This window comes from Malassezia japonica, chromosome 1 (assembly GCF_029542785.1).
Source record: "Malassezia japonica chromosome 1, complete sequence".
NCBI lineage: Eukaryota > Fungi > Basidiomycota > Malasseziomycetes > Malasseziales > Malasseziaceae > Malassezia > Malassezia japonica.
The window spans coordinates 2,058,367-2,082,798 of NC_083370.1; the positions used below are offsets into that span (position 1 = coordinate 2,058,367).

The following is a 24,432-nucleotide window of genomic DNA, read 5'->3' on the forward strand; positions in this document are numbered from 1 at the left end:
CTCGTGTGGCGTTTCCTCGACTGACGATGGTGTCTGCTGGAAGCGAGAATCCTACGTTTACTGCGACGCGCACCTTTGCGCACATGCCGAAAGGCGTCGTGAAAGGCGGCAAGGAGGAGCTCAAGGTAGGTTTCCGCCCTGACGCAGCTCAACTACCCCGCGCTGCTGCATGACAAGTCGTACATCAATGGCAAGTGGGTCGATGCCAAGAGTGGCAAGACGCAGCCCGTGTACAGTACGTCGCTCGACTGACCCAGACAAGGCGACGCAGCAAGAGATCCGCACGATCCCCGACCAGGGCAAGGCGGACACGGAAGAGGCGATCGACGCCGCGTACGCTGCCTTTGCTACGTGGTCGAAGCGCACGCCGAAAGAGCGCCATGATCTTCTCATGGAACTCTACCGCAAGCTCCAGGAGCACGCCGATGACCTCGCGCACATCATTGTCGCCGAGAACGGCAAGTCGCTGGCGGATGCCAAGGCCGAGGTGGCGTACAGCAACTCGTTCGTCGAGTGGTTCGCAGAAGAGGCGCTGCGTGTGTACGGCCGCACGGTCCCCTCGCCAGTGGGCAGCGTGCGCAACGTCGTGATCCGCCAGCCGGTCGGTGTCGCGGGCCTGATTGCGCCGTGGAACTTCCCCCTGGGCATGATCACCCGCAAGGTCGGCCCCGCGCTTGCTGCCGGCTGCACGGTGGTGATCAAGGCCCCTCATGAGGCTCCTTTTAGCGCGTTTGCCCTCGCGCAGCTCGCCGAAGAGGTCGGCATCCCCGCCGGTGTCCTCAACGTGCTCGTCTCGGCGCGTGGCGAGAACGAGTCGCAGATGGGCCTGACGCTGTGCGAGAGCCCCAAGGTGCGCAAGATCTCCTTCACCGGAAGCACGCGTGTCGGCAAGCTGCTCATGGGCCAGAGCGCGAACACGCTCAAGAAGCTGTCGATGGAGCTCGGCGGCAACGCGCCGTTTATCGTCTTTGACGACGCGGACGTGAGCCTCGCGGTGGACAATGCGATTGCGTGCAAGTTCCGTGGCGGCGGCCAGACGTGTATCTCGGCGAACCGCATCTATGTGCAGGATGCCGTCTTTGACAAGTTCTCCAAGGCCCTCGCTGCCAAGGTCGCCGACTTCAAGGTCGGCTACGGCATGGACAAGGACGTGCGTATCGGGCCGTTGGTCAACGAGGCGGGCCAGAAAAAGGTCAGCGAGCACGTTGCCAAGATCAAAGAGGCCGGCGGCGAGATCCTCGTCGGTGGTGAGAAGGGCGAGGGCCTCTTTTTCGAGCCTACGGTCGCGGTCGCCCCGCAAGGCAAGCACATGGTACGTTTGCATTTCTGACACAGCCTACGGACGACGAAGAAACCTTTGGCCCCCTCGCTGTGCTCTACCGCTTCTCGACCGAGGACGAAGTGCTGGAGCACGCGAACGACGCGTCGGTCGGCCTCGCAGGCTACTTCTTCAGCAAGGACGTGACGCGCTGCTTCCGTGTCGGCGAGGCGCTGCAAGTCGGCATGATCGGCATCAACACCGGCATGATCTCGCAAAACACGATCCCCTTTGGCGGTGTGAAGGAGAGCGGCTTTGGCCGCGAGGGCGGCCCGACAGGTATCAACGAGTACCTCGTCGAAAAGGCGCTCGTCTTTGGCGACATCCAATAAGCGTAGCGCCTATGCCGATCCATATTTCCCCACACCCAAAAAAAAAAGACTTGCAGTATGGCCAATGCGGCCGCATATGCAAGGCGCGCCGTGCGCCGACCCCTTTTTGGTCACGTGATGCGGAGACCTGCACATCGCTGCGGTCGCCTCTCGCGGCCTTCTGACGATGACGGCTCCTGTCGCGCCGGTCGATCCGTACAGACGGCCAGGAGCTCACACTGGCTCTGGCGAAAAGATATCCCGGTGGATGGACGACGTGAGTGGGAGTAGGTCCGCGACGCCCACGTGGTTCAGCGGTTTCGACGAAGAAGCACCACCTGCGAATACGCGCCCACTGCGCTCGCATGTACCGCGCATGCAGGGTGCGCCGAAATCGATGGACTCGCCAGCGATGGATATATACGACGAGTTCAGTGCGCGGTACCGACCCGAGGCGATCGTGTCGCCGCCGACGAACCCCGCAGCGCTCGTCCAGGACTCGGTCCAGGGCCGAGGCGTGCCGTTGACGCGCCCGCGCCCAGGGCCGGTGCCGGTGCCGGTGCGCCCGGGCGACGTTGTGCAGCAGGCGCAGGGAAACTATCTGCCCAAGTATACCAAGGCATCGCCGAGCCGCATGCAGCAGCCGGTGTTTGACCCGATGTTTTCACCGAGCGCAAGCGCGCATACCTCGCCACGCAAGACAGCGCGCGAAGAGCACGACGAGCGTGTGCTGTCGGCGGTGAAGCGCTTCGACGCGCTTGCAATGCCGGACGACGACGAGCGCCCGGAATCGCCGACGCCCAAGGCGTACATGCAGAGTCCTCCGCTCGCGCCAGAGGAAGAAGATTCGAGTGACATGCTGACCCCCGTGCAAGAGGCGGTCTATGCACAGTTCTCCGGCGCGGACCTCGACGACCACGAATGTATGCCCGACATTCAGGCTGCCTTTGTCTCGGTCGCGATGCTCGCTAGTGCGCAGGTGCCGGGCGGACCGAAAGCACAGTGCTCCGTGTACTTTGGCGCAGACCACCCCGATAACAAGGTCGAGCTACTCGACACAAAAGAGCTTACGCCGGCCACCGCGAAACGCACGCCGCTCACGGCTGCCGCGGTGGTACGCCGTGCAGAGCTGAATGGCGTGATCCGTGCACTGCGTCTTCTCCTCCTACAGCCGCTGCGCCGCAAGTGCGTGCACGTATGTGTGAGCAGCGCGTACGTCGCCAAGGCATGGGGGACATGGATCCCCGACTGGGAGACGAATGGATGGCCGGGCGACGAGCCCGAAGCGCGGCCCGGGTCGCGCACCATGCTGCGCCAGAACTCGAGCTCGCAGGGCTCGCGCGTGCACACGCCCAATGGCACGTACCTCGACACGGACAACTCGCCGGTGCAGCGCTCGCCACTCTCGCGTTCGCCACGCAATGACCCCTACCTCGACGACCGCTCGGAAATCCGGAGCATGCAGGCGCAGCGTGCGGTGCCGTCGCTCCGCGGCGCCGAACTCCTGAGCACGCCCAAGCGCTCGGCCCTCCGCACGCCCCGCCACCCTGCCGAGAGCGAGTCTTCTTCCGCAGAGAGCCCGCTCGCGCCAGAGTCGGCGTCGCCAAACAGCTCGAGCCGCTCGCGCAAGCGCCGCCTTGTCGACGAGGACCTGCTCAAGGAGCTCGCAGCGCTCCGCGCACAACACGCCGAGGCCGACTACCGCGGCGGCGCGCGTATCCATCTCTACTTGATTGAGCGCACACACAACCCGGCGGCCATCGCACTGCATGACACGCCGACGATGCAGCGCATTCAGCGCCCTTCGTCGCGCTCGTCCGTTCGTTCCAACACGACGCCGCTGCGTCCCCGCCGCTCGGAGCCGAACCTCGCGCAGCATGCGCGCTCCCCGGCAGAGAGCGTGCGCTCCCCGGCGATGGAGAGCGTGAAGTCGCCCGCGCTCGATGCGCCCCGCAGCCGCAGCCGTGGGTCGGCGCGCGGCGATGCGTCGCCACTGCCAAAAGCACGCTCGCCGATCTGGCAGGCGCTGCCGCCCGGCGCGACATTCGGCACGCCGGTCTACTCGGAGCACTCGCCGAACTCGCCGGCAGCCGACCGCTTCGAGCGGCCCGAGTCTGTGCAAGGGCGCGCGCGCCGTCCTCGTCGGCGCCAGGGGTCGGTGCAGGCCGGCGATGCGCAAGAGCCCAAGGCGGACGCCGCGGCCGCGCCGTCAGCACTGCCCGCAGCGCAAGCGCAAGCGCAAGCACCACCGCAAGCACCTGCGCAAGCGCCGTCTGCGGCGTCCGAGTCCTCCGACTCCTCCGAACCAAAAGCGCTTACGATGGAGGCGCTGCAGGAGCACAACCGCCGCACCGGCACGGGCAAGTCGTCGCGCTTCCCCGGCCGCCGTGCAATGAGCACCAAGTCTGGCGCACGTTCCGAGAGCGGCTTCTCGATCATTTCGCGCCTCACCTCGAAAATGTTCCGCAAGCACGACGCGGCCGGCAATGCGACGACGATGCCAACCGAGCAAGTGTCGGAACAAGCTACGCCGGTCGTGCCTGCTCCCCAGATCCCCGATGCGCCGACGCCGCGCGCGGCGCCCGCCTCGGTGCCCGTCATGCAGCCTGCGCCCCAAGTGTATACCTCTCCCCGCCCTTCTGCGCATGTTGCGGCGCCCGATGCGACCAAGGCCCCCGCTGCGGCGCCCCAAGCGCCGGTGCGCCCCAACGACAATGCGCTCGGGATTGTGCTAAAGAACACGCCCGACACGTCGCGTGCGCCGTCCGTGCTCGCCGAAGCACCGAGCCCCCGCCCCAGCGAGGCGCCGAGCACGCGCCCCGTCCGCCGGCGCATGCCGCGGTCTGCGCCCTCCTCGACGTCGCACCCTGATCTGCGCAAGAGTGCCCAAGCCCAGGCCGCGCCTGCGCTCCCCACCGAGTTTACGTGGGATGCCCCCGTGCCGGCGACGCGGTCGCCACGCGTCGCCGCGCCGCGTGTCGCCTCGCCCGCCCACATGTCGCGCGGCACCGCGTGGCTCGCGAGCGAGGCGCAGTTTGCGCCGACGCCGGTGCATCCTGCCGACCGAGTCCGCCGCGCGCCCGAGCCTGTGGACGACGGATTCGGGAGCTCGGCGGCGCTGCCCAACTCTTCGCCGTACGCGCGCCGCACCGCGCGGCACGGCGCGACGTCGTACTCTGCCCGCGGCGCCCAGTTCGTAGCGGATTCCGCGTCCGAGTCTGAGTAGTAGCCGATGTACCATACGCATGACTAATGCATTTCGCCGGCCGATTTTGACGCTGCCCACAATGAGCGACCGCGCGCCGGTGCCGGTGTCGGACGCGTCGACGACGCTATTGCTCAAGTACAGCAAGACGACGCTCTTTCTGACCGTTGTGCTGAGCACCACGAGCCTCACAGAGCTCAAAGCGCGCGCACTCGCTGCGCTGGCCGACGCCGCGCAGCCCGAGGACCCCGAACTGCGCCGCCCGTTTGCCGAGGCGACGCCGGAGGACGTGCAGGTGTACGTTGCGGATACCACGGACGGCGACGAGGCGCAGTACACGCCGCTCGAGAATACCGCGTCCGGCAAGGCGCCGAGCGCAAAAGACGGCAGCGTGCGCCTGGACGCCTTGGCGCTCGAGGACTGCCAGGTGCTCTACCTGGGCTTTCGGCGCGACGGCCAAGGTACGTTTCGAGGCTGACGCAGACGCGCCGAGCGCGCCAAGTGTACAGCTGCCCTCGTTCCACGACGAGGCCGAGATGGAGGAGATGTAGCCTTGTATAGCCTATGACATCTACTTCTGGAGGCGCGACACCACCGGGTTCGTCTTCTCGTGGATCTGGGGCTTGCCGGCAGGCGAGCCGGGGATCGACTTGACGAGGTTGAGCTGGTCGAGCACACACTTGTTCAGCGGGCGCTCCTGTTTCCGGCAGGGCATAAACTCCTGGTTGTTCATCTCGAGGCACTTCCAGTGCGCCTCCCACTCGCTCGCGCACTTGTCGTTGAGCCTGTTGATGCTGGGGTCAGTCACGTCTCACGTACAGGTCCTGCGCACAGCGCGTCACTCTTCGGCCCTCCTTCAGGCAGTGCTCGGGGTCACGGTTCTCTGCCTTGCAAAGCATAAAGTCTTCGTTGTAGTCTTTGCAGAACTGGCCCATGAAAAAGCTCACCGACTTAAGCGGCGCGGAAGTCGTGCCCACCTCATCGACCTTGGGCACGTCCTTCGGCCAGGGCATGGGCTCGACATACGCAAAGCTGGGGTTCTTGGCCTCACGGTGCGTCGCCATTCTCAGATCCCCTACGCAAACCAAATGGTCGCTCGGTGATACGTCGCCCGCGCCGCCCCCGTGCTAAGAATTAGTCAGCGGCAGAACCGGCTGCTTATGCTCGACGTGGTGCGCGGCGTGCGGAGCGTGAGCTGGCGTGCCGGTTATGCCACCGTCGCCGGGAGGCACGCGGCGCGACGGGAGAAGAAGAAGAAGGATGCACCGCCCGAGACCGTCGTCAATTTTCGCAACATGCAGCGGCGGCGCGGCGGCGAATTTCGCACCGACACGCGCTTCACGCCGCATGAAAAAGGACGGGGGGTGCCGAGCTTGCGCGAGCATCTGTACAAGGCATCGCACGAGGTCGCAGAGCTCGCCAAGGGCGCAGACCCTGCGACTGCGTTCCACGACGCACACGCCAAACTCCAGACACGCATGGACGAATGGCACGCCATCGCTCGCCGCATTCGCATGGCCGACCACGACGCAGACTTCCAGCCGCAGCATGCCGCGGCCGCGTGGAACCAAGTAATCCTCCTCGCAGTCAAGGCGGGCATGCCGAGCGCCGCATGGCGCACGTACTGCGAGATGAAACGCGCTCATGTACGCCCGACCGCACGCACCTACGCAGGCTACTTTGCGGCGCTCACGGCCATGGTGCGCTCGCACAAGGTCGACGTCAAGGTTTCGGGCTCGTGGATCGAGCACCTGCCAAAGCTCTACGACGGCCTCGAGCAGATCCACGAGGCGGGCGCCTCGGTCAACCTGCCGGACCTCGACGTGTTTGGCACGCCCGCAGAGAGCGCGACAGGCGGCACGCTGCGTCCGTCCGTGGCCAAGAGCAAGTCGCGCGTCGTCCGCGAAATGCTCAAGGATCCCCAGGCGGTCGTTGCGGCGTACAGCGCATACATCTCGCTGCTCTTTGCGCTGCAGCGCCCAGACGAGGCGCTGGCCGTGTGGGACTCGGTGTGCCCAGACCCTTATCCCGGGCGCCGGATGGAAGAGACGGTGCCGCGCCTGCCGCGGCGCTACTTTGCCACCGCACAGACCTACACGGCCATCCTGCGCGATTTGGGCACGTGCCGAATGCCGCTCAAGGCCAAGCAGCAGGCGATCCAGGACATTTGGGCGCGCTGGCAGTACGATATCCTCCAAACGACACGCGCACACTCGGCCAAGGGCGGCGAGATCCTCGATGCCAAGGCGGTCAAGACGCTGGTGTGGACACTCGCGATCGGCCACCCTCCTACGGCCAAAAAGAGCATTTGCGCGCTGCTCGGAACGTATTGTGGCGTCGCCTTTACACGCACCCCGGCAGGGATCCGGTACTCGGTGCCGTCGACCTGGAACGCAATTCCATTTACGATCCCGGCGCTGCTGGTCGATGTCCTCGCGTTCTTTGACCGCGAGCAGATGTACGCCCATGTCCTCGACTGCTACGAGCACGCGATGGCTACCAAGTCCGAGAAAGGCGCCGTCAACCCCGAGAGCATCCCCGAAGCGATGCACCATGTACGAGTAGCACAAGAAAAGCTCGCAGAGCACCTATAGATACCACTACTTCTTTTTCCGGCGGGACATTGACTCGGCAGCCGCGTGGCCCGTCTCGCGGATATGCGCAAAGAGCTTGGAGCGCGACTGGAAGCCGCTGTGGCACACGTTGCACTTTTCGGGGCCGCCGTCGCCGCTGCGCTTGGAGCGCTTCTTTTTCTTGGCTTGCTCGGCCTCGCCGGCGGCCTTTAGGGCGAGCACCTTTTCTTCCAGCGTAAAGAGATGGTGGTCGACGCTGTGCGGCGTGAGGAGACGCACGGCCTCAGCGAGGCGTAGCAGGTACTCGTCGTTCCGCCCGCTGGGGCCCTCGCAGGTATAGATGCGCTCGGCCAATGCATCGAGCGGCTCGGCGCCCACAAACGCCTTATTGTCGGGCAGGCCGACATACACGAGCGCCTCGGGGATCAGCACCTGGTCCTCGGACGAGGCGCTCGCTTCTACGTCGGACGCCACGCCCCAGATCGGCGCCTGCATCGCCGTGTAGCCGTTCTTTTCGCGGTGGTCGAGGTACGCACGCACTTCTGTCGCGTGCGCAGGATCAATGGTATAGCTGATGCCCCACACAATATCGCCTTCGGGGGCCTCGTCGGCATCGGGCAGCTTGCGCCAGTCCTCGGACTTGACCAGCGTCACGACACGCCCTGGGCGCTCGGGCGTGCCGCGGTGGTCCTCCGAGTGCTGCGCAAAGCGGCGCGCAAAGCCGCGGATAAAACCGGGGGTATAGCCGATAGCATGCGGCGGCGGCTTAAAGATCAGTGAGCCGTACCCAAAGATGTCGAACGAGCCTTCGGGCGGCGTGGGGAAGCGCGGCAACTCGGCGAGGTGCGGCAGCTTCTCGGCAAGGGCCTTGGCAGCAGCGTCGGCCTTGGCAGCCTTTTCCTCGGCCGCTTTGCGTGCGGCGACCTTCGCAGCGGGTTCCTCGTCCTCGCCGAGGGCCGCACGCATCTTCTTCTCCATCTTTTTCTTCTTCTTGTCTTTCTTGCGGGGCGCCGCAACTTCTTCGTCGCTCTGGGGCTCGTCGAGCGCCAGCGACGCAGTGTCCTCCGCGAGTGCGTCGCCTAGCAGCTCGTCCTCCTCGAGCATCTCGCGCTGCAGACGCTGCACTTCCTTCTTGTGCTTCTTGCTCCGCTCGTGGTTCTCCCACGCAGCCTGCGTCTGGAACCGCTTGTTGCACGCGACACAGTCCAGGCCTTCTTCTTCCAGCTCCTCGTCGCTACCGACGCTCGGCGGCGCGTCGCTGTCGTACGACTCGCCGCTGCTAAAGTCAGACGCCCACTCCGCCTGGGGCTCGGCCGCCATCTGCCAGCTCTGCGCCTGGAACGAGGCCGCCTCCTGGCGCTTGGCTTCCTGGCGCTTGGCCGCCTCGGCCTTGCGCCGCTTTTCTTCTTCGGCAGCCAGAGGGGCGTTGTCGGCCTGCTTCGCCTGGTACGCCTTGAATCGGGGGTCGCGGCGGCGGATAAAGACAGCCAGCGCACGGATGGCGTCGTTGTACTCGCGCCGTGCAGCATCGCGCGCACGCTTGTTGTCTTTCTCCATCAGGCGCTTCACGCGGCGGTCCTGTGCATCGCGCAGGTCGTACTTGTCTTTCCACGCAAAGTTTTTGCGGCTCGAAAAGTTCGTCCAGAACTGGTAGAACTGGCGCACGTCGCGGCGACCGCTCTCATCCACGTACGGCGTGTTCGGATGACCGAAACCGACGTACCAGTACGCATCGTCCCGGTCCGGATCCGCAAAGTCGTTTTCGTGCTCTTCGCCAGGATAGGGCGCAGCGACGCGGTCCTCTTCGGCGATCAACGCAAAGAGGCGCCGGTAGGTTCCGTAGAACGACGATTCCGAGTCGCTGAGGTCCTTGGCGATTGACGGCGAGTAGAAACGCAGCAGGTGCGCGACGCCGACGCCGGGCGCGGACGACGTCGCTTTCGGCGCCGCACCGCCGGAGCGGAAGAAGCGGAACTTGGCATCCACGTCCTCTTCGACATCCTCCTCCATGCCATGGATCAGGCGGTCGCGATTCTGGTCGTACCATGCACGCTCCGTCTCGTCGGACAGGACCTCGTACGCTTCTTGGAGCTTGTTAAACTTCTTGTTCGCCTCCAGCTCATTGCCGGGATTCTTGTCGGGGTGTAGGCGCAGCGCAAGCTTACGGTACGCTTTGCGAATCACTTCTGCAGATTCATTCTGGTCGACTTCCAACAGCTCATAGTAGTCCACAAACACATCGGCGTCCTGCGCCACCTCACTCGACTGCCGCGCTCCCATCGCGCAAGGCGCGTTAGAAACCTCCACGTCGAAATTTGCCCCATTTCTCCACTATGGAAGCAGCGCGGCGATCGGCGCAGCAGCAGCTGTGCTTGGCATACAATGCACGGCTCGTGCCCAACTCGCCGTTGTTTCCGTGGCCAGATGCACGGCGGCTGTTGGCTGCACAGGAAGGACTAGACGAGGCGCTGTTTGGAGACGTGCAAGGAGCAGAGGCCACCGAAGAGTACGACCGTGCGTTTCTCAAGCACCTCGTCGCGCGCACGGAGCGCGCGATTAGCAACGCATCCGAGGACGACGAGGCGTACCTCGGCGTCCCGCGGCAGGACTGGGCGGTGAACGAGGCGCTGCTGGAGCGATACGTCGAACTCGTCTCGCTCCCACAGAATGTAACGTACGTTGCCTTGCTCACCCAGCGTCTGCGGGCTGCCGGTGCCGAAAGCGATCTATATGCGCCACTACTTTCCGGTGCCGAATGCGCCCGCGCATCCTGTCTTCGGTCCTTGCGATGCGGTGACGCTGCGTGAAGAGGGCGTAGCCATTTCTATGGGCACGACCGGGCTCAAGACATGGGAGGCGAGCTTCCGTCTCGGTGCGCATATCGTCCAGGAGCAGGAGCAGTGGTGCCGGGATGGCGAGCGGATCGTCGAGCTCGGAAGCGGTGCTGGATTCCTCGGCATGCTGTGTGCCCGCCTTCTCCAGCAGCACCACACGCAAGCAGAGCTGTACCTCACGGATGTCGCAGGAAACGTCATGGACCGCCTGCGCGAGACAGCGCAGATCAGTATGTCATTACGCTAATGTACAGATGATATGCATGCGAATCCCCACGTGCATCTCGAAGCACTCAACTGGCTCGACGTGGCCGATGCGGCGTCGGATGCAGCTGCGCTCTTGCGCGAAGCGAATGCGACACGCGTCATTGCAGCGGACGTCGTATACGACCCAGCGCTGGTCGGACCCCTTACGGATGCCTTGCGCGCAGCGCTGCTGGGAGATGGCCATCACACCGATGCAAAGCCGTTTGCGCTCGTCTCGAGCACGGTCCGCAATCCGACGACCTACCAGTCGTTTCTGGATGCCCTCCACGAGCGGGGCATGCAGTGGCACACGGTCGATCCCGGCACGCCGGCCTGGCCGCAGCAGGACAGAGAGCCGCTGCCGCTCTTCCCGTCAGCACACGATCCCGAGCTGGGCGGAAAGGTGTCCATTGTCCATATCCAGCTCGTCGCTCAGTGACGATACCCTAGGCATACCCAGTACTGTTCGCGGCTGCCTGTGCGGCTCGCATCCATCTTTTCAGAGCGCACGACCTTAAAGTGCTTCGCTAGCACTTCGCGGCGGAACTCGTCGGCCTCAGCACTCATAAAGTACTTGCACACAAACACCGACGGCAGGTCCTGTGTCGGCGTCGACTTCGACGGACGGCCCGTGGCGTCCGGCGTCGGCCGCAGCATGGCTTGGCAAAAATTAAAAGCTGCTTCGCACAGGTCCAACGACGCCTGCGAGTCGCGGATCACATTGCCAGACGTGTTTGCTTGGTCAGTGCGCACGAACCTACCCATCATGTCGCTCAGCACGACGTCGACGTGAGAATCCTGGCCTTGCTCGGCCACCAGCATCCTGAGTGCATGGCGTGTGCTCTCCTCTGTAAAGTCGCCTTGCATGAACTGGACATTGGGCAGCGACGCTTGGAGAGGAAGCAGGTCCAAGGCATATAGACGCGTCGACGCGCATGTCTGTAGCACCGCCTGACACCATCCACCCGGCGCAGCACCCAGGTCCACGACTGCGCGGCCGGGCCGCAAGAGGGGGTACTTTTCTGCTAGCTGTACAAGTTTGTATGCTGAGCGCGACACAAAACCAGAGCCATCATCCCTGCGTTTGCGTACATACTGCGTCAGCTTACTGCTGCGCACGTACCTCGTCACGACGCTGTCTGTTCAAGTCTGGGGCGGTTAATTTTCACCACAACGGCCACTTACAATTGGCTGACGATCCCCCGCGTCGCGTCGAAGCAGGGCGAAGAATGAATGCTGCGGGGCGGTCACGTAGACCTCTATGCAAACAGGGCAAATAAAATAGGGTTGTACATGCCTCAGGACGTTGCAGCCAAACAGCATACGCGCTTGCTGCCCGTCGGAACATTGTGGGGTACTCCACGCTGTCTGTCTGGCGCTAATGAAACGCGCTTCCTTCGCTTATTATGCACGATGGAGAGAGGGCTGCTGCGCATGGGACTTATACCCCAACGTTGCCATGCAGGAATCCTTCCGATCGATTGGCCTGGCGTTAAGATTGGCTTATGAAAGACACATCGAAACAACAATATTGCATATCTCTACTATAATGAGGCCTTTATATTGGCCACGCGTCGTTTCGGTTCCGACAGCGCGTGACCCAATCTGCACCTGTCAGCTGCAGCCAACAGGAGGGATGACCCAAGTAGGTCTATTTTCCTGTTCACCCGGCATCCCCCACAGGTGTTATTATTTTTTCCCTGGAAGGCGCAGCTGCGGGGCATTTTAGGCGTGCATACAGGGAAGAAGGGCAACTCTGGCTCGCTCATAAAAGCAACGGGGGTACTCAGTCCTCTTGCTACACCGGTCCGCGCGATACCTGGCACAACCATGTCGGCTACTCCGGAAAAAAAAGTGGATGAATTTGGTGACAGCTACAAGCGCAGCCAAAATGAAGTTCTGTTCAACACTAGGGAGGCCGTTCTGAAGGAGGCTGGCGAGGTATGTTTTTTCTTTGGGGGAAAAATAACTAACACGTCAGGACGATAACGCCTTGGAGCACTCGGTCAACGTCCGCCTTGCCAACCCCCTCTTGGGTCTTCCTTTTGAAAAGATTGATGCGGATGTGTCCGACTTTGCTGCTACGCATGGCCTCGAAGAATACCGCGAAGTCCTGCTCAAGGGCGCGCTGTGCGCCCAGGCGCAGGCCTCGGGCGACTACGAGTCGATTACGCTCCTCACCGAGGAGGACCGTGCCGCTCTGCGCCACGAGAAGGAGCACCGCTGGTCGCAGCCCTTCACGCTCTACTGGCTCGCGATCTGCTGCAGTGTCGCTGCTGCCGTACAGGGTGCCGACGAGTCGGTCATCAACGGTGCGCTGCTCTTCTTCCCGGTTCAGTTTGGTATTGGCTGTTCCAAGGGCAGCAATGATCCACTCTGCACCCCTGATAAAATCGAGCGTGACCAGTGGCTCGTTGGTCTGGTTGCTGCTGCGCCCTACATTGCTTGCGCCTTCCTTGGCTGCTGGCTCACCCAACCTCTGAATGCTATGTTCGGTCGTCGTGGTACTATCTTCCTTACTTCTTTCCTCAGCTTTGCCTCGTGCATCTGGCAGGGTGTTACCAACTCGTGGAGACACATGTTCATTGCTCGTCTTGTTCTCGGTCTTGGTATCGGCCCCAAGTCGGCTACGGTTCCCATGTTTGCGGCTGAGTGCACTCCTCCTGCCATTCGTGGTGCTCTGACTATGCAATGGCAGACTTGGACTGCGTTCGGTATCATGCTTGGTTATGCTGCTGATCTAGTTCTCTACCATGTTCCCATCAGGGTTCCTCACATCACTGGTCTGAACTGGCGCCTGATGATGGGAAGTGCTGCTATCCCTGCCCTTTTCGTCATGGTTCAAGTGATGTTCTGCCCCGAGTCGCCCCGTTGGCTCATGAAGAAGGGCAAGTACCAGCAGGCTATGCAGTCGTTCCTGCGCCTTCGCAACACGCCGCTGCTTGCTGCTCGTGACCTCTACTTTGCCCACTGCATGCTGCAGGAGGAGGAGAAGATCCGCCGTTCTAAGGGTCCTTTCCCCTTCTTGGAGCTGTTCACTGTCCCCCGTAACCTGCGTGCCACGATCGGTGCTACGATTGTCATGTTCGGCCAGCAGTTCTGTGGTGTGAATGTCATTGCCTACTACTCGAGCTCCATCATCAAAAATGTGGCTAACGCTTCTGACATCAACGCCCTGCTCGGTAGCTGGGGCTTCGGTATGCTCAACTTCCTCTTTGCCATTCCTGCCTGGTACACGATTGACACGTTCGGTCGCCGCAATCTTCTGCTGGTTACGCTTCCATTCATGGCCATTTTTCTTCTGATTACTGGGTTTGCCTTCTGGATTCCGAGCGAACAGACTGATGCCAAGCTTGGCGTGGTGCTGATGGGCATTTACGCTTACGCTTGCTTCTACTCGCCCGGTTTTGGTCCCGTTCCGTTCACCTACGCAGCCGAGGCCTTCCCCCTCTACATCCGTGAGCTTGGTATGACGTACTCGACGGTCGTACTGTGGTTCTTCAACTCGGTGCTTGCCATTACCTGGTTCCGTATGGAGGAGGTGTTCAAGCCCCAAGGTGCCTTTGGCTGGTACGCCGCTTGGTGTGTAATTCTGTGGATCCTCACCTTCTTCCTTCTCCCCGAGACCAAGGCCCTCACTCTGGAGGAGCTCGACATTGTGTTCAGTGTGCCGACCAAGAAGCACGCCAGCTACCAATTCCGCCAGATTCCCTACTATATCAAGCGCAACATCCTCTTCCAGAAAGGCGCCAAGAAGGAGCAGCTGTACACCCTGGAGGACAGCGTGAACCGTGCTTAATATCTCATTCACTTCCCCTTTCCCCGCGCATCGCTTATACCTTTACCTGCTGGTTTACAGATTCAGCGGTGCGCATTTATAAATCCCAGTAGAGTCTAGTCACTTTGAAAGCCATGATTTCATGTGGAGGATCGCACGGCCGCCATGTGCGGGCGTTTTGCGAATGGGCTGTCCTACGACGAGTTCTCGCAGGCGATTGATACGCTGCTGCCGCCTGCCCTGCGCGATGACGATGACTCTGCGGACCAGTATTATCCCACCTTTAATGTAGCGCCCGGGACACGGTACCCTGTCGTGCGCGCAAAAGAGCACAACTCGATGCTGGTCGAAACGATGCGGTGGGGTATTCCGCTGGACAAGCTCGCCCCGTCTAGCCAAGAGGACCGCATGGACGGGCACCGTGTGATTAATTCGCGTGTAGATACCCTGATGCAGTCCAAGAGCGTGTGGCGCAAGCTCCTCACCTCGCACCGGTGCATTGTATTCTGCCAAGGGTTCTACGAGTGGCAAAAAGTGCCGATCCCTGGTGAAAGCAACGTACGACGCGTACCACACTTTGTGGGAATGAGTGCATCGGGTGAAGGACGTACGGACTCGAGCGGAAAGCACAAGCAGCTCATGCCTATGGCTGGACTCTGGGCCGATATCGATGAGGGTGGCCAGAAAGAACGCGTCTTTACCATTCTCACAACACAGTCCAACAAGCAGCTCGACTTTTTGCATGACCGCATGCCAGTGATTCTCCCTGATGCTGATGCAATGACATTATGGCTCGGCGTTTCTATCGTCAAGCAAGAAGGGCCACCGAGTCTTGACCAACTTGTACCACTGCTTAAGCCCTATACCCATCCGCTCGAGTGCTACGTTGTGCCAAAAGAAGTGGGACGTGTCGGTACCTCGAACGAGAACTTTATCTTTCCGGTAGAGCACCGCAAAGACGGCATCCTTGCCATGTTTCAGTCTGCCAAGGTGAAGCAAGAAAAGGATAGTTTGGAGGCATCTGTCAAGCACGAGGATAGCAGTGCACTTCCAAAACAAGAACCTGGAAAGGGGGAGCCAGCCAATCCCCCGGCCGTAAAGCAGGAGCCATCGTTGTCTCCAGCCAAGCACGAGCCCCACTTGCACGAGCACACGACGCCGACCAAACGCGGACCGAACCCCCCCGCCACGCCCTCGCCCCGCAAACGTGCCAAGCCCAGCCCGAAAAAGGCCCACGGTACGCCGAGTCTCGAATCCTTTTGGAATTAGCCTAACTAGATTACTTCTTGAGCTTCTGCTGGAACATAGGCGGCGGTGCCGTCATGCTGTACACCTTAGTCTCGCCCGCGCCCTTAGCCTTTTCGACGTGCAAGTCAAACACAAGTTCGCCCTTCTCGTTCAGGTTCGCCTCGCACCAGTTGCGAGCCCCGATAATGTACTTGTTGCGCTGCTTCTTGTCCTCGAGGTCGTACTTGAACAAGGGCAGCATCTTTTCGCGCGTATGCACATAGAACAAGCTGCGGTGCTTCTTGGCGGCCAGCGTGTTGACCATCGTGATGACCGGAGCCGGCGGCGGCGCGTTCACAATCGCACTCGTGATCACTGCGAGGCTGTAGCGGTAGTCGCGCTCGGGGTGCAGGCTGCGGGCCGAGTAGAATACACCGCAGCCACCCGCGTGCACGTCGCCGCTGATGAACGTAATACGCAGCTTGCGTTCGAGCGACAGCTCCTGCGTGCGCTCAATTAGCCAGTTGCGCTCGCGCTTGTGGTGCGCCGCACACCAGTGGTCATTGAGGTCGTCAAGCAGCTCCACCTGTCCATTAAAGTTGTTGGTGAAAGCGGGCAGGAGCCACTTGGCGAGCTTCACGATCGGATTGTACTTGCTTTCGAGGATCTTTTCGAGGGTGACCATGCGGGGATACGCAAGCGGCACACCCAACTGGATGATCAGGTGCTCGACCGAGGCCGGCAGCTTGCGTACCGCGTCAAAGCAGCGCTTGTACGTGTCCGGAGCACAAACCTGCTTGAGCTTGCGCTGCGCACGGCAGTCGATCAGGAGCATGGCCTGCTTCGGGCCCAGGTACACGATGAGCGAGTGCGTCGGGTACGGGATGAACGCGCCAGGGCCGCCGATCACGAGCGAGAGGAACGGCGATGGGTTGGGGTTTGACGTGTCCGAATTGCTGATGCTGTCCGCTTCGTCGTTCATAAACTGCTGGAAGAGCAGGTAGAAGAAGTAGCCGCGGCTGCCAATGTGGTTAAACACCGGGGACTTCATCAAATCGTCGGGGTAGGTACCGAAACCATCGATCAGGTCGTGGTCGTCGAGCATGTTGACCATGGGAATCTGCGACGCAGCCTTGGAGAAGCTGCCGCTGCCGAACCACTTTTTGTAGTTGAAAAAGAGGAAACGGTCGATGGCCGTCGCAATCTCATCCGTGACGGGCGTCATATTGGGCTTGCTGTTGTCCGAATTAAGTACTCCCGTCAGCTCCTCCTCGTTCGCAATCTTGTCGTTGTACAGCTGGTCGCCACCACCCATGCACATGTGGAAGGGCTTCTTGGCATGCTCGGCCAGCAGGTCGTTCCACAGGGGGTCCGCACCGTTCCATTCTTCAGTTGGCGTGCTGCTGCTGAAGCCATTGCACGAGTGGCCGGCCCAGCGGAAGTTCTCCTGGCGCGCCGGCACATGGAACTGGGTCGCCTCGCAAGCGCCAGGGATGTCGTACGCAACCACCTGCGCGTACTCAATCAGCTGGATCTCCAGCTTAAAGCGCCAGAAACGGTGCAGGCGGCCGGACTCGTCCGCATACGCCCAGATCTGCGCGGCCTGGCTCTGCATCGTTTGGCCGCTGACTTGCGGACCCTGCTCGTCGGCCAGCAGGGGGGTGTACCTCAGCACGGGGGCTGAAACCTGCTCGCTCGGCGAGGCATGGTCGGTCACAATCAAGGCAAAGGCATGGTACACGCCGTTCGCGTCGACAGTGTCGTAGCGCAGCAAGGGTCCAACATCCAAGTTCCACTGAGACATGGTTGAAAAGGGTTGCTGACAAACGCGGATTCTCTTGGCGTGCCCCACACAAAGTCCCGTGTAGCGCCTCCACCGCCCTGCATGAGATTTTGGATCGAGGATGTGGAGCGCCAAGGCGTGGTGCGTGGTGCGGCTGACCCAGGCGCCCTACCAAGCGAGTGGCTATAGTGTGTTTCGGAATGTGAAGGAATACGGCGCGAAAGGCGATGGAGTGAGCGACGACACCAACGCGATCAACCGCGCGATTGCGGACGGTGCACGGTGCGGCAAAGAGGCCGACAGCTGCACGATCGCGCCGGCGTTGGTGTACTTCCCGAGCGGCGTGTATCGAATCGCACGGCCGATCGTATCGTTTTACAATACGCATATGCTAGGCAGCGCGTCGCAGCGTCCGGTCCTCTCTCCGCTGCCGCACTTTGAGGGAATTGCCGTGATCGACGAGAACCCCTACGAGCCAGGCGGACGAAACTGGTACATTCCCCAGAACAACTTTTTTCGGTCGGTCGCGAACTTCGTGATCGACCTGACGAGCATGCCGCCGACGGTGGGGACCGGTATCCACCACCAGGTGAGCCAGTCGACCGGCCTGAGCAATGTGCACTTTGAAATGGTAAAAGGCGCACATTCGCAGCAGCAAGGCATTTTCATGGAAAATGCAAGCGGGGGATTCATGTCGGACCTCTCGTTTGTTGGCGGCAAATTTGGCGCGTGGCTCGGTAACCAGCAGTTTACCGTGCGCAACGTTTCGTTCCGGCATTGCCAGACGGCCATCTGCCAGTTTTGGAACTGGGCATGGACGTACATGGATGTGCGCATCGAAGACTGCCAGGTCGGCCTCGAGACGCACCAAATGTTGCCTGACAGGCAGGGCGTAGGGTCCTTGATCCTCTCGGACTGGGACGTGCGCCGCACCCCCGTGGCTGTACAGCTCGAGGCAGCGTCTTCAGGACGTCTTCTTCTGGACGGCATGCATACGGCACATGTGCCTGCTATCGTGCAAGTGCGAGGCGGCGAGACGTTGCTTGCGCCGCCGCACGAGCAACGGGACACGTTCAATGTAGCCATGTGGGTCAAGGCGCCGGTCGTGCATGACGTTGCCAACACGCTGGACCTCCCTGCCAAGGACCAGGCGTACGCTGGCAACATGCCGATCGCGCCGCAGCGCCCTGCATGCCTCGTGGACAAGGACGGAAAGTGGTTCGGTCAGGAAAAGCCCCAATGTACGTTGCATGCCTCACAAAGACACTTCGGCTTCGCGCGATTACATTGTGAGCGTTCGCGATGGCGGCGCAAAGGGCGACGGCGTGTCAGACGACCGTGACGCGCTTCAGACCGTTCTCGATCAGAACAAGGGGCGCATCGTATTTGGTAGGTCGTTTTGGCTGACGCAGTCCCGTACGGCATCTATGTCGTACTCGATACACTGCACATTCCGGTGGGAACGAGGCTGCTAGGCGAGGCACAGCCCGTCATTCTCGGCGCTGGGGAGCGTTTCCGGGACGAGCACCATCCTCGGCCTGTCGTCCGTGTCGGTCATCCCGGCGACAGTGGCGAGCTGGTCATTTGCGATATGCTCTTTAGCACGCGGGGGCCTGCAGGCGGCGCCGTCGTCATGGAATGGAATGTGCACGAATCCTACCAAGGCTCAGTCGCCATGTTTGACTCGCACATCCGTATCGGTGGAGCGTACGTCGTCACTCTGACCCAGGCGCGGAACGGATTTGGAGCTCGAGACATGCGGAAAAAAGCGCTCTTTGGACGAGCTTCCTCGTGCAAGCTTCCTCAACCTGCACATTACGCCATCTGCCAGCGGCTATTTCCAAAACGTGTGGATTTGGACAGCAGATCAGTACGTTTCTATGCTCACCCAGCGAACTGGACCAAGGTGCGCCGGAGCAGATCAACATCCTGAGTGCGCGTGGCGTCTTGATCGAGGCACGGCAAGGGCCTGTGTGGATGTATGGCACGGCGAGTGAGCACGAGCTGCTCTATCAGTACTCGCTGGTCAATGCTAAAAATGTCCTACTGGCCATGATCCAGACCGAGACGCCGTACTTTCAAGGCCGTGCATTTGCGCTTGCATCCGAGTGCGCCGAGCGAAGCACTGTGTATCCCGACCCAGACTTGGCGAGAAAGTATACGCAGGCGCCTTCCTTACCTTCTCAGCCCTACGTCGCGTCTCAGGAGGACCGTGCGATGGGGATCCACATTGAGCAATGCGCCCAGATCTATGTCCTCGGCGCCGGGCTCTACTCGTTCTTTGACTCGTACGCCCAGGATACCTTGCCGGCCCATGCGTGCCAACGTCGCGTGTGCAATATCGATGAAGACGGCTCATCCGAAGAAGTTTGGCTCTTTCACCTTGCTACCGTCGGCTCGGAGGTACTCGTAACACTGCGCGGTGAGGACCAGCTCTTGGAAGGACCGCACCGCGAAGGATTCTGCAGCACACTCTCGCTGTGTGCTGTCCGACCAGCAGCCGCGAAAGGCAAGGACAAAATATTCCTGTAGCTCACAGCTCTACTTGAAAATAATCTGCTTACGCACCGCTTCAAACGACGGGCGCTGCGTTCCATGCGCAATGTACTTGGAAATGAAGGGGTACTTGGCCAAGTCCACTTCCAGCACTTCGGCACGCAGCGGCAGAATAGAGAACCAAGCCAAGGCCGAAAAGTCCGCAATGGTGGGATGGTCCAGCGCCAGCCAGGCATTATCATCGCCATTCTTCTGCGCCTGCTTCTCCAGTTGCTTCTCATAGACGTTCAGCACACGGTGGAGCTCGGTAGAGAAACGCGCAATGACGTTCTGAGGCGGGTCTTCGCCGTACGTCTTCTTCCACGAGTTCTTGGCAAAGTACAGGTTTCCTTGGACCGGACTGTGGCCCGTCACCTGGAAAAAGAGCCACTCGTCAATGATAGCCTGCTCCTCGACCGATTTGCTTCCGTACTTGTTGCTCGTGTCGTACTTGTTCTGGAGGTACTGCAGAATCGCACCCGACTCCCAGACCGTAAAGTCATTGTTCTTGTGGTCCACAAGCGTCGGCGTACGCCCATTCGGGCTAATGGCCAAGTAGTTCTCACCTTTGACACCTTTCTCTTTGTCGGTGGAGTTCAGCTCGAGCCCTTTCAGCTCATAGTCAAGCCCAAGCTCTTCCAGAAAGATACCAATCTTGATGGGATTCAGACCCCAGCTGTTCTCGAGGATATAGAGGGTAAACTGCGCCATGTTGGGGTACGTGCTTCAAAGACAGCTAGTTAAATAGTGGATCGGGTGGCCCATGCGCCGCCACAGGGATTGTGTCATTGTGCCCCACGGACTTAAAAAAACCGTCACCTGCATATGCACGCCTTGCGCCAGATTTATCCGGTGGAACAAATGTTGCAATTCATGGCGGGGGTGATGTGGAAGCTGTGACGGTTATGCTAGAGAGGCTGCTCTTAATTAATCGACATGTATGATCATTCAATGCTACGTTGATCTTCATATACAGCAAGGGCTGAGGGTCAATTTCATGCGACTTATTGCCGAATATGATGAAATAGGCTGCGTGTCCGCTAAATTTTTCGCGCACGGGACACTTGTGATTAGAAGCTGAGCACAGTGCTTTGAAAATAGACGAAATCCTTGCATAATCTATACAAGTTGATCAAGCTGAGCACGCACAGCCTTGACGGAGGGCAGGTTTCTAGATCGAGCCGCGTACTTGGCCAAGCACGGGTAGCTGTTGAGGTCAACGCCGATTGCTTCTCCGCACTCGGGAAGGCGATTCAGCCAAGAGAACACCGCAAAGTCGGCAATGGTAGGGTGGTCGAGGACAAGCCAGTTGCCTTTTTCGCCATTATGAGCAGCTTGATGCGAAAGCTGCTCTTCGAGCACAGACATGGTGCGATGCAGCTCCTGCGAGAAACGTGCGATAATATTTTTTGGCGGCGCCTCGTGATAAATGGCGTCCCAGCGGCGCACAATAAAGTACAACTGGCTTTGCGTTGCAGCGTACCCTGTAGCCTGAAAAAAGAGCCACTGGTTTACCATTGCCTGCTCTTCGACTGTCGTGCCGATATACTTTTTGCTGGTATCGTACTTATTGGCAAGGTATTGCAGGATGGCACCAGACTCCCATACACGCAAATCATTATTGCGGTGGTCGACTAGAAGGGGGACGAGGCCGTTGGGGTTTTGATCCTGGACCTCGTCCAAAGTCACGTCACCACTCTTTTCCGACCAAACAGATGGGACTCCTTTGATTTGGTAGTCGAGCCCAAGCTCCTCCAGAAACGATCCAATGATGATGGGGTTGGCACCCCACACGCCAGCGAGCACATACAATGTGAAATGGGGCATCGTGCGTCGTTGCAACGTTGGGACGTGCGTCGCTGATTCCGATAATTCCCCCACACGGCATCGGTCCCTTTTAACGGAATTTAAAAGAGATATATAATGTCTATCAATCTAGTGCTGCACACGCTTGCGCATCTCCTTGACCGAGTCGAGCGATTCGGCGAGCTGGATGTACTTGGCAACGTGTGGGAACTTGGCCAGGTCCACACCCAGCTTGTCGCCAAAGTGGGACAGGATGCCGAGCCAGACAAAGGCGGAGAAGTCGGCAATGGTCGGGCGGTCAAGCGCCAGCCACGCATTCGAAGCACCGTTCTTCTCCGTCTGTTTCTTGAGCTGCTCCTCGTACACAGAGAGGACACGGTGGAGCTCATTGTTGAAACGCTTCACCACGGTTTCTGGCGCATCCTCACCGAACGCGTTCTTCCAGTACACCTGGGAAAAGTACAGGTTGCCCTGGACCGGGCTGTGACCGCTGACCTGGAAAAAGAGCCACTGGTTGACCGTGGCCTTCTCCTCGGCCGTCTTGCCCGCATACTTGCCCTCGGTGTCGTACTTGTCGACGAGGTACTGCAGAATCGCACCCGACTCCCACACGGTGAAGTCGTTGTTCTTGTGGTCGATCAGCGTCGGTGTGCGACCATTCGCGCAGATGGCGAGGTAGTTCTCGCCCTTGACACCCTTTTCCTTCTCGTCGGAGCCAAAGTCGACGCCCTTGACTTCGTAGTCAAGCTTGAGTTCGTCGAGCAAGGCGCCGACCTTCATGGGGTTGGGACCCCAGTGATTAGAGAGGACGTAGAGAGAGAAGTGAGCCATAGTAGAGATGATGGGAGAGGCAGGCGCCACAGCCCTGTTTTAAGGGCGCATCGGACAGGTGGCCTAAGCGCCATGGAGCCGCCGGAAAATATTTCGCCGATGTTCGCTCCACACCTGATTGGATCACTTGTTTCCAAGTGCTCGTTCCAAAGACCGAGCAGGCTAACGCCGGCGTACGCTGCTGCGCCCCCGGGCTTAAGACCGAGCGGAACTGCGAGTACTCGCTAACACGAGAAGCGGCGTCATGTAGAACGGGATGAGTGCGTCGGGGATATGTTGCAATGTATCTATACGATTCTAGCTAGTGCTTAATCTGCGCGCGAACGGCCTTGACAGCGGGCAGGGCTTCACAGCGCTCGATGTACTTGGCAATGTACGGGAACTTGGCCAGGTCCACCTCGAGCGGCTCGCCGTAGTTCGGCAGGAGACCGAGCCACGCCAGCGTGGTAAAATCGGCGACCGTGATGCGGTCGAGCGCAAGCCACGCACGCTCCCCGCCGTGCTTTTCGGTCTGCTTCTTGAGCTGCTGTTCAAAGACGGCGAGCACGCGCTGGAGCTCGTCCGAGAAGCGGCGGATGACGTTCTTGGGCGCATCCTCGTCGTACTTGCCCTTCCACGAAGTCTTGGCGTAGAAGAGCTGGCCCTGCGGCACACTCAGACCGGTGGCCTGGAAGAAGAGCCACTCGTCGATGATCGCCTTCTCCTCCGGCGTCTTGCCGCCGTACTTGCCCTCAGTGTCGTACTTGTTGGCAAGGTACTGGAGGATCGCACCCGACTCCCACACAATAAAGTCGTTGTTCTTGTGGTCGATCAGCGCAGGCGTACGGCCGTTGGGGCAGACCTCGAGGTAGTCGGCGCCCTTGACACCGGTCTCCTTGTCGGTCGAGTTCATGTCCAGGAGCTTGACATGGTAGTCAAAGCCGAACTGCTCGAGGAAAGCAGCGACCTTGATGGGGTTGGGCCCCCAGTGGCCAGTCAGAGCGTAGAGAGTAAAGTGCGGCATGGTGAAAGCGTGGGAGGAAGGATGTGCCGTACCGCGCTGCCCCATGCGCTGCACATCAATCATTCGATTTTTGAATAGAACCGCGACTTGGGCCAATCGCGGCGCGCGTCCGCTTAGGCCCTCCGCGGAATTAATCATCGTTCCGTGTGCTTCGGTCGCTGCGGCCTCGCACGGACGTGCAGGCCAGCACGCCATAAGCACCGCTCTGCTCCAAGACGAGGGTTGTGCAACGATGCAACGATTGGCTATGACTCGGAAACTAGGATGCCCACCATGGTAGTCCCAATAATGGCCTCGATATTGACCCAAGAGTGCGTCAAAACTTGGGTAAGCAAGGCGACGTACAAAACAGACGTGTGCCGTCGCGGCCTGCGACGCGCATCAGCGTATCCTCCCCACCCGGGTGAAAGCGCATGTACGGCGTAATGTTATATACTTTTCCTTGGAGTGCCGTCCATGCATCCTCTCTTTTGTTGTGGCGCTTGAGCTCGGTCGGAGTAATGCGCAACAGCGTCGTAACGCCCCCCTGCGTCAGCTAGAATACCTACGCGCAGATCCGTAGTGCTTTTCAGGCGCGCCCAGTCCAGTGGGCTGCAGCCCGGTGCCAGCGCGACCTTTTTCCGCGGCTTGGGCGGATTGAGTTTCTGCGGCGGTGTCGTGAGTGGCGCGCGCAGGCCCCCCATTGCTGTGCTCGTGTTCGACCCCCGTTGCGGCTGCAGCGACGGCCCCGAGGACGCAGGCACGTCCAAGCTCGGCTTGGCCTGGCGCTGTGCGCTGTTCATCGCCGGAAACGCGGGCGGCGGATCGTCCTCATTGAGCGACACACTCGGCACGCTCGGCGGCGCCATACGCTCCTCGTCCTGCTCCTCCTTCACGTCCGGCACATCGTGCGCCGTGAGCCCAAAGAGCGCGCTCCCTGCTGCTCGCGCCGCCTCCATTCGCCGCAGCCAACACGTTGTAAGTGGAGGAGAAAAACACGTGC

General features: G+C 60.5%; 15 protein-coding genes across 15 annotated transcripts; 8 read left to right on the forward strand and 7 right to left on the reverse strand.

Annotated features, from left to right (window-relative positions):
- Positions 1 to 26: 26 nt before the first annotated feature.
- Positions 27 to 1,650, forward strand: MJAP1_001092 (uncharacterized protein; the record flags this gene model as incomplete). Its single annotated transcript, XM_060265058.1, has 4 exons — positions 27 to 125; positions 148 to 235; positions 258 to 1,312; positions 1,336 to 1,650. The coding sequence occupies 4 exons, from the start codon at positions 27 to 29 to the stop codon at positions 1,648 to 1,650; spliced, it is 1,557 nt and encodes a 518-aa protein (XP_060121041.1).
- Positions 1,651 to 2,041: 391 nt separating this feature from the next.
- On the forward strand, positions 2,042 to 4,855 carry MJAP1_001093 (uncharacterized protein; the record flags this gene model as incomplete). Its single annotated transcript, XM_060265059.1, has 1 exon — positions 2,042 to 4,855. The coding sequence occupies one exon, from the start codon at positions 2,042 to 2,044 to the stop codon at positions 4,853 to 4,855; it is 2,814 nt and encodes a 937-aa protein (XP_060121042.1).
- A 61-nt stretch (positions 4,856 to 4,916) lies between these two features.
- On the forward strand, positions 4,917 to 5,385 carry MJAP1_001094 (uncharacterized protein; the record flags this gene model as incomplete). The annotated part of the gene is made up of 2 exons (XM_060265060.1): positions 4,917 to 5,295; positions 5,318 to 5,385. 2 exons carry the CDS (start codon positions 4,917 to 4,919, stop codon positions 5,383 to 5,385), a joined length of 447 nt encoding a protein of 148 aa, XP_060121043.1.
- Positions 5,386 to 5,405: 20 nt separating this feature from the next.
- On the reverse strand, positions 5,406 to 5,898 carry NdufA8 (ndufa8, NADH-ubiquinone oxidoreductase complex I 19kd subunit; the record flags this gene model as incomplete). The annotated part of the gene is made up of 2 exons (XM_060265061.1): positions 5,406 to 5,628; positions 5,654 to 5,898. 2 exons carry the CDS (start codon positions 5,896 to 5,898, stop codon positions 5,406 to 5,408), a joined length of 468 nt encoding a protein of 155 aa, XP_060121044.1.
- Positions 5,899 to 5,994: 96 nt separating this feature from the next.
- Positions 5,995 to 7,428, forward strand: MJAP1_001096 (uncharacterized protein; the record flags this gene model as incomplete). Its single annotated transcript, XM_060265062.1, has 1 exon — positions 5,995 to 7,428. One exon carries the CDS (start codon positions 5,995 to 5,997, stop codon positions 7,426 to 7,428), a length of 1,434 nt encoding a protein of 477 aa, XP_060121045.1.
- A 6-nt stretch (positions 7,429 to 7,434) lies between these two features.
- MJAP1_001097 (uncharacterized protein) lies at positions 7,435 to 9,687 on the reverse strand (the record flags this gene model as incomplete). Its single annotated transcript, XM_060265063.1, has 1 exon — positions 7,435 to 9,687. The coding sequence occupies one exon, from the start codon at positions 9,685 to 9,687 to the stop codon at positions 7,435 to 7,437; it is 2,253 nt and encodes a 750-aa protein (XP_060121046.1).
- Positions 9,688 to 9,740: 53 nt separating this feature from the next.
- On the forward strand, positions 9,741 to 10,926 carry MJAP1_001098 (uncharacterized protein; the record flags this gene model as incomplete). Its single annotated transcript, XM_060265064.1, has 3 exons — positions 9,741 to 10,081; positions 10,104 to 10,471; positions 10,496 to 10,926. The coding sequence occupies 3 exons, from the start codon at positions 9,741 to 9,743 to the stop codon at positions 10,924 to 10,926; spliced, it is 1,140 nt and encodes a 379-aa protein (XP_060121047.1).
- Positions 10,927 to 12,317: 1,391 nt separating this feature from the next.
- On the forward strand, positions 12,318 to 14,286 carry MJAP1_001099 (uncharacterized protein; the record flags this gene model as incomplete). Its single annotated transcript, XM_060265065.1, has 4 exons — positions 12,318 to 12,428; positions 12,487 to 12,900; positions 13,042 to 13,139; positions 13,254 to 14,286. 4 exons carry the CDS (start codon positions 12,318 to 12,320, stop codon positions 14,284 to 14,286), a joined length of 1,656 nt encoding a protein of 551 aa, XP_060121048.1.
- A 144-nt stretch (positions 14,287 to 14,430) lies between these two features.
- On the forward strand, positions 14,431 to 15,534 carry MJAP1_001100 (uncharacterized protein; the record flags this gene model as incomplete). Its single annotated transcript, XM_060265066.1, has 1 exon — positions 14,431 to 15,534. The coding sequence occupies one exon, from the start codon at positions 14,431 to 14,433 to the stop codon at positions 15,532 to 15,534; it is 1,104 nt and encodes a 367-aa protein (XP_060121049.1).
- Positions 15,535 to 15,544: 10 nt separating this feature from the next.
- On the reverse strand, positions 15,545 to 17,296 carry MJAP1_001101 (uncharacterized protein; the record flags this gene model as incomplete). Its single annotated transcript, XM_060265067.1, has 1 exon — positions 15,545 to 17,296. The coding sequence occupies one exon, from the start codon at positions 17,294 to 17,296 to the stop codon at positions 15,545 to 15,547; it is 1,752 nt and encodes a 583-aa protein (XP_060121050.1).
- Positions 17,297 to 17,396: 100 nt separating this feature from the next.
- On the forward strand, positions 17,397 to 19,807 carry MJAP1_001102 (uncharacterized protein; the record flags this gene model as incomplete). Its single annotated transcript, XM_060265068.1, has 5 exons — positions 17,397 to 18,516; positions 18,539 to 18,664; positions 18,688 to 18,982; positions 19,005 to 19,145; positions 19,168 to 19,807. 5 exons carry the CDS (start codon positions 17,397 to 17,399, stop codon positions 19,805 to 19,807), a joined length of 2,322 nt encoding a protein of 773 aa, XP_060121051.1.
- A 9-nt stretch (positions 19,808 to 19,816) lies between these two features.
- MJAP1_001103 (glutathione transferase) lies at positions 19,817 to 20,521 on the reverse strand (the record flags this gene model as incomplete). The annotated part of the gene is made up of 1 exon (XM_060265069.1): positions 19,817 to 20,521. One exon carries the CDS (start codon positions 20,519 to 20,521, stop codon positions 19,817 to 19,819), a length of 705 nt encoding a protein of 234 aa, XP_060121052.1.
- A 1,224-nt stretch (positions 20,522 to 21,745) lies between these two features.
- On the reverse strand, positions 21,746 to 22,396 carry MJAP1_001104 (glutathione transferase; the record flags this gene model as incomplete). The annotated part of the gene is made up of 1 exon (XM_060265070.1): positions 21,746 to 22,396. One exon carries the CDS (start codon positions 22,394 to 22,396, stop codon positions 21,746 to 21,748), a length of 651 nt encoding a protein of 216 aa, XP_060121053.1.
- Positions 22,397 to 22,748: 352 nt separating this feature from the next.
- Positions 22,749 to 23,450, reverse strand: MJAP1_001105 (glutathione transferase; the record flags this gene model as incomplete). The annotated part of the gene is made up of 1 exon (XM_060265071.1): positions 22,749 to 23,450. The coding sequence occupies one exon, from the start codon at positions 23,448 to 23,450 to the stop codon at positions 22,749 to 22,751; it is 702 nt and encodes a 233-aa protein (XP_060121054.1).
- A 245-nt stretch (positions 23,451 to 23,695) lies between these two features.
- MJAP1_001106 (cytochrome-b5 reductase) lies at positions 23,696 to 24,388 on the reverse strand (the record flags this gene model as incomplete). Its single annotated transcript, XM_060265072.1, has 3 exons — positions 23,696 to 23,772; positions 23,796 to 23,976; positions 23,999 to 24,388. The coding sequence occupies 3 exons, from the start codon at positions 24,386 to 24,388 to the stop codon at positions 23,696 to 23,698; spliced, it is 648 nt and encodes a 215-aa protein (XP_060121055.1).
- Positions 24,389 to 24,432: the final 44 nt, after the last annotated feature.